The sequence below is a fragment of the Periophthalmus magnuspinnatus genome, chromosome 21, assembly GCF_009829125.3.
Source record: "Periophthalmus magnuspinnatus isolate fPerMag1 chromosome 21, fPerMag1.2.pri, whole genome shotgun sequence".
In the NCBI taxonomy this organism is placed as follows: Eukaryota; Metazoa; Chordata; class Actinopteri; order Gobiiformes; family Gobiidae; genus Periophthalmus; species Periophthalmus magnuspinnatus.
This window is the reverse complement of record NC_047146.1, coordinates 2642332-2648546: the sequence shown is the minus strand read 5'-3', so window position 1 is coordinate 2648546 and position 6215 is coordinate 2642332. Positions and strand designations below refer to the sequence as shown.

Below are 6215 nucleotides of genomic sequence, written 5' to 3'. Positions count from 1 at the left end.
AGTGAGTAAAAAAGAGCGCCGTTTGGTCAAAGGTTCTGGGTTCCACTTGGACCTCCTCCTGATCGTGATCCTCGGCGCCGTGTGTCCTCTGTTCGGTCTCCCGTGGCTCACGGCGGCGACCGTCCGCTCGGTCACTCACGTCAACGCTCTGACCGTCATGAGCAAAGCCACCGCCCCCGGAGAGAAACCCATGATCCAAGAGGTCAAAGAGCAAAGGGTCACCGGGATGCTCGTGTCTGTGCTCGTGGGTAAGGACCAGGACTAAACCAGGACTAAACCAGGACTAAACCGGGACTAAACCGGGACTGAACCAGGACTGAACCAGGACTGAAACAGGACTAAACCAGGACTAAACCAGGACTGAACCAGGACTGAACCAGGACTGAACCAGGACTAAACCAGGACTAAACCAGGACTGAACCAGGACTGAACCAGGACTGAACCAGGACTGAACCAGGACTAAACCAGGACTAAACCAGGACTGAACCAGGACTAAACCAGGACTAAACCAGGACTAAACCAGGACTAAACCAAGGCTAAACCAGGACTGAACCAGGACTAAACCAGGACTAAACCAGGACTAAAACAGGACGGAAAGATTACAACAAAACAAAAATACCAGTACGTATCAATACATGAATATTTAAAAGCATTAAAGGGGATGGTAAAGATGTTATATTTGTCCCTGTACAGATATATTCAGGTCAAAATGAGTCCACTGTGTGCTCTCTGCTGCTGATTATTAAGTGTTTTATTGTCCGATAAGTAGGAAATTTACGCTGTTCTCTGAAAGTCATATAAAGTGCTTATAAACTCATCATGGTGAGTCATTACGATGCTCTGAATGCGTAAGGTGAGTGAGAAACTGCTTTGGACGACTGCAAAACGTTTGAAATGGACGAGTTTCTGTTTTAGTCATGTTTTTAAGTCATGTGCTCCGTGTTCTCTTGTCTCTGTCTCGTTCAGGTCTGTCCATCGTGATGACCGATGTGCTCCGCCTCATCCCGTTGTCCGTGCTGTTCGGGATCTTCCTTTATATGGGCGTGACCTCTCTGACCGGGATCCAGCTGTACGAACGCATCACGCTCATGGTGACGCCCGCCAAGCACCATCCGGATCATATATACGTCACTAAGGTATAAAAAACCACCATCCGGATCATATATATGTCACAAAGGTATAAAAAAACACCATCCGGATCATATATATGTCACTAAGGTATAAAAAACCACCATCCGGATCATATATATGTCACTAAGGTATAAAAAAAACCACCATCCGGATCATATATATGTCACAAAGGTATAAAAAAACACCATCCGGATCATATATATGTCACAAAGGTATAAAAAACCACCATCCTGATCATATATATGTCACTAAGGTATAAAAAACCACCATCCGGATCATATATATGTCACTAAGGTATAAAAAAAAACACCATCCTGATCATATATATGTCACTAAGGTATAAAAAAAAACACCATCCGGATCATATATATGTCACAAAGGTATAAAAAACCACCATCCGGATCATATATATGTCACAAAGGTATAAAAAAACACCATCTGGATCATATATATGTCACTAAGGTATTAAAAAACACCATCTGGATCATATATACGTCACAAAGGTATAAAAAAAACACCATCCGGATCATATATATGTCACTAAGGTATAAAAAACCACCATCCGGATCATATATATGTTACTATGGTATAAAAAACTACCATTCGGATCATATATATGTCACTAAGGTATAAAAAACTACCATCCGGATCATATATATGTCACAAAGGTATAAAAAAAATAATAATAATAAAAAATAAAAAACACCATCCGGTTCATATATACGTCACCAAGGTAAAAAAATAAAAAAAATAAAAAAAACATCTGGATCGTTTATACATCACTAAGGTATAAAACAAAACACCATCCGGATCATTTATAGGTCACTAAGGTATAAAAAGAAAAAAAAAAAAAAAAACACCATCCAGATTATATATACGTCACTAAACAAAAAAAAAAAATCCAGATAATGATTAATAATTGAAAAAAAAAAAAAAAAGGAAGCAATGTTCAGAGGTTTGAGTTTCCTCTTTTTAGTCGCCATTTTGAGGACTTTAGACCATTTGAAAATCTGCACTTATGTTAAAGACTAGTCTGATTTGCTTCATTTTGTCTTTGTCTTTGAATAACTTGGAGATTCTTATCATCAGACCTTTATTATTGTTTATAACTTAAACTTTCATCTGTAGTTTTATAGACATGGACATTATAATGAGCATAATGATGGCTTTTTGTATATTTAATTTTATATTTTTAAACTGATTAATCTCCATTATCCCTGAAAAAACTACATAAAATTTTCTTAGTTGAAAAAAATAAATCAGTCTTTTATATTTATTAATAATTGATGGATGTTATTACAGTGAGCGTCCACCAGATGGAGCCACAACAACAGCAAACTCCTGTCAATTTAAACTCGTCTCAGGACCAGCCCCAGATTAACTCACATTTTTATAATAATTCTGCCATTTTTGGATTATTTTAACAGTTCATAGTTTCAGTCTTTTCTCTAACGCTGCGCTTTTGTGTTTAAAATGTGACCTTTGACCTGGATCTGGAAATGAAATATTAAAGAGGATCAAATTTGTAGGACCAAACACATGTCCTGCACATTGATTGGTCGACTTCAAAAGGGGGCGTGGCAAAAGTTCTCATAACTATTACGTAAGTGTGTGTATCTGACCCAAACTGCACTTATAACACTCACCTGCAGGGGGAGCTCACGCTGAAACGACTATGAGTTTAATGTGACTTTTCCCGTCGTATGGACAGATAAAAGACGTGTGATTTCTCTCGCTCGTCTCTCGGCGCAGGTGCGGACTTGGCGTATGAACATGTTTACCATCATCCAGCTGGCCTGCATCGTTGCATTGTGGGTAGTGAAGTCCACGGTGGCGTCCCTGGCGTTCCCGTTCGTCCTGATCATGACGGTTCCTCTGAGGAGAGTCGTTCTGTCCAGAATCTTCCACGAGCGCGAGCTGCAGGCCGTGAGTGTAAACCGGACTCTCTAAAGCAAAAGAACGGAGTCGAGAAAGTTAAAAAAAAAATAAAATAGAAATAAAGACGAGTGTTTGTGTGTGGAGTTTGCATGTTCTGCCTGTGTCTGCCCTCTTCTGCTCTTTCTTTCTCCCCTCTTTCTCTCTCTCCCACCGTTTCTCTATACATCTCTCTCCTTCCTCTTTTCCCTCTCTCTCTGTCTCTCTCTATTTTCTATCCTTCCTTCTTCCCTTTCTTTCTTCTCTCTCCTTCCTCATCTCTCTCCCTCCCTCTCTCTTTCACATCTCTCTCTTTTGCTTCCTTTCTCTCCCCCTGCCCCCTCCTCCCTTTATCTCTCTCCTTCACCCTTGCTCCATTCTCTTTTCTGTCTCTCTCTCTCCTTCCCTTTCTAAATGTCTTGTCTGTCCTTCTCTCTTCTCTCTTTCCCACTCTCTCTTTCTCTCTCTCTCTTCCCATCTCACTCTTTCCCTCTCGTACTTTCTTCTCTGCCTTTTCTCTCTCTTGCTTCTTTCTTTATCCTCACTCTCTCTTTTCCCTTCTCCATTCTCTACTCTTTCGCTCTCACTCTCCTCTCTCTCTCGTTTCTCTCTCTCTGCCCCAACTCTCTCCTCTCTCCCTCTCTCTGCCTCCCAGCTCTCTCCTTCTCTTCCCTTACTGCCCCATCTCTCTCTCTCCTCTCTATCTCTCTTTATCTCTCTCTACACCCTCCTCTCTCTCCCTTTCTCCTTCCTGTCCCCTCTCCCCTCCCTCTCTCTCTCTCTCCTCCCCTCCTTTCTTTCTCTCCTCTCTCCCCTCTCTCTCTCTGTCCCCTCCTTTCTCTCTCTCCTCTCTCCCCTCTCTCTCTCTCTCTGCCCCCTCCTTTCTCTCTCTCCTCTCTCCCCTCTCTCTCTCTGCCCCTTCCTTTCTCTCTCTCTTCTCTCTCTCTCTGCCACCACTGTCTTCCTCTCTCTTCCCTTTCTGCCCCCCGTCTCTTTCTCTCTCTGATGTATCTCCTTCTCTCTGTTTCTCTCTGCACACCCCGCCCTTCTCTCACTCTACCTCCCTATCCCTCTCTCTTCCCTTTCTGCCCCTCGTCTCTCTCCTTTCTCTCTCTCTCCCCTGTCCCCCTCTCGTTATCTCTCTCTCTCCCTCCCTCCTTCTCCCTCTCTCTCAGTTCTTCTTCCTCTCCTCCTCTGTCTCTGTGTGTGTCAGATGCCCTCCCTGTGTGTCAGATGCCCTCCCTGTGTGTCAGATGCCCTCCCTGTGTGTGTCTGGTGTCTGTTTTTTAACAGTTGTGTGTTTTTAGCTCGACTGTGATGAAGACTCCCCCAACTTTGCTGAAGACGGTCGAGATGAATACAACGAGATCCACATGCTGGTCTAACCCGGACTAAACCTGGACTAAATCTGGACTAAACCGGATCTAAACCTGGTCTAACTGTGAGCTAAACCTGGACTAAACTTGTACTATACCTGGACTAAATCAGGACTAAACCAGAACTAAACCTGATCTAAGCCTGGTCTAACCGTAGACTAAACCTGGACTAAACCTGGACTAAACCTGGACTAAACCTGGACTAAATCTGGACTAAACAGGATCTAAACCTGGTCTAACTGTGAGCTAAAGATGGACTAAACCTGGACTAAACCTGGACTAAACCTGGACTAAACAAGGACTAAACCAGAACTAAACATGATCTAAACCTGGTCTAACCATAGACTAAATCTGGATGAAGTCTGGTCTAAACCTAGACTAAACCTGGACCAAATCTGGACTAACCTTGGTCTAATGCTGGTTTAACGCTGGTCTAAACTTCATCTAACTGTGGACTAAACCTGGACTAAATCTGGACTATTTCTGGGCTACACTGGGTATAAACCTGGACTTAACCTGGTCTAAACCTTTTTACTCCAGATTTAAACCAAGACTAAACCAGTACTAAATCTGGACTTAACCTGGACTAAACCAGGTCAAAAAGTGATTTTAATTTATAGTCTCTAAAATGGATCCAACAGGATTCAAACAGGACTAAATCTCAACTAAACCTGGACTATTTACCAGGACTAAACCAGATCTAAACCTGAACTTAAAGATAAAGATAGAATAAACCTGGACTATTTCTGGGCGACCTGGACTTAAACCGGGTCAGAAAGTGGTTTAAACTTTATACTCGGTTCCTTAAAATGGATCTAGCGGGATCTAACCCAGAACTAAACCAGGACTAACCCAGAACTAAACCAGGACTAAACCAGAACTAAACCAGAACTAAACCAGAACTAAACCAGGACTAAACCAGGACTAAACCAGATCTAAACCAGATCTAAACCAGAACTAAACCAGAACTAAAATATGACTAAATCAGGACAAAATTGGGACTAAACCAGGACTAAGTTATGACTAAACCAAGACTAAACCAGGACTGAACCAAGACTGAACCAGGACTAAAACTGGACTAAACCAAGACCTAAACTGGCCTAAACCTGGACTAAAACTGGACTAAAACTGGACTAAAACTGGACTAAACCAGGACTAAAACTGGACTAAAACTGGACTAAAACTGGACTAAAACTGGACTAAACCAGGACTAAAACTGGACTAAAACTGGACTAAAACTGGACTAAACCAGGACTAAACCAGGACTGAAACTGGACTAAACCAGGACTAAAACTGGACTAGTACTCTAACTTGATATAAACATAGACTCATTTCTGCTGTAACGTGATTGGTCGGCTCATTTAAGCAGGTTTGGGCTCTGTCTTCCTTCCGCTGGGGGGAGGACGACAGCGCCACCTGCAGTCTGACCTCTTCAGGACTATTATCATCTCAAATACCAGATGAACCTCGTTGGACCGACCTGAAGTCCTCCCTCGACGTCCCGTCGGCCTGAACACTACAGCTGTGGACCGAGCTGCAGCAGAGACGTATTTTACTAAAGCCATGTAAAAAAAAACACAAAAAAAAGACTTAAATGTTTAATATTATAGATCTATTTAAATCCTGTATCCCTTTAAACTGCGGCAGGTTCAGGGCGCACTTTTACAGAGACCTCAGCGCTGGGACATCGTCGGTTTTCATCCATTTTCTTCCACCAGATTTCGAAATTTAGCATAAAATTAAAGGGTTTGTGTTACACTGTTTTCTGATCTGTTTTAATGTCGTTTCCTCGTC

At 42.3% G+C, this 6215-nt stretch overlaps 1 protein-coding gene across 1 annotated transcript in view; it reads left to right on the top strand.

The window, feature by feature from the left end:
• The window catches only part of slc4a3 (solute carrier family 4 member 3), a 44522-nt gene extending 40092 nt beyond the window's left edge, over positions 1-4430 (top strand). Inside the window, exons 20-23 of the mRNA XM_055230701.1 lie at positions 1-248; positions 967-1136; positions 2884-3057; positions 4353-4430. The exon at positions 1-248 is cut by the window's left edge and continues 6 nt beyond it. Coding sequence (XP_055086676.1) covers positions 1-248; positions 967-1136; positions 2884-3057; positions 4353-4430 — 670 coding nt within the window. The remainder of the gene's footprint in view (positions 249-966; positions 1137-2883; positions 3058-4352) is intronic.
• Positions 4431-6215: the final 1785 nt, after the last annotated feature.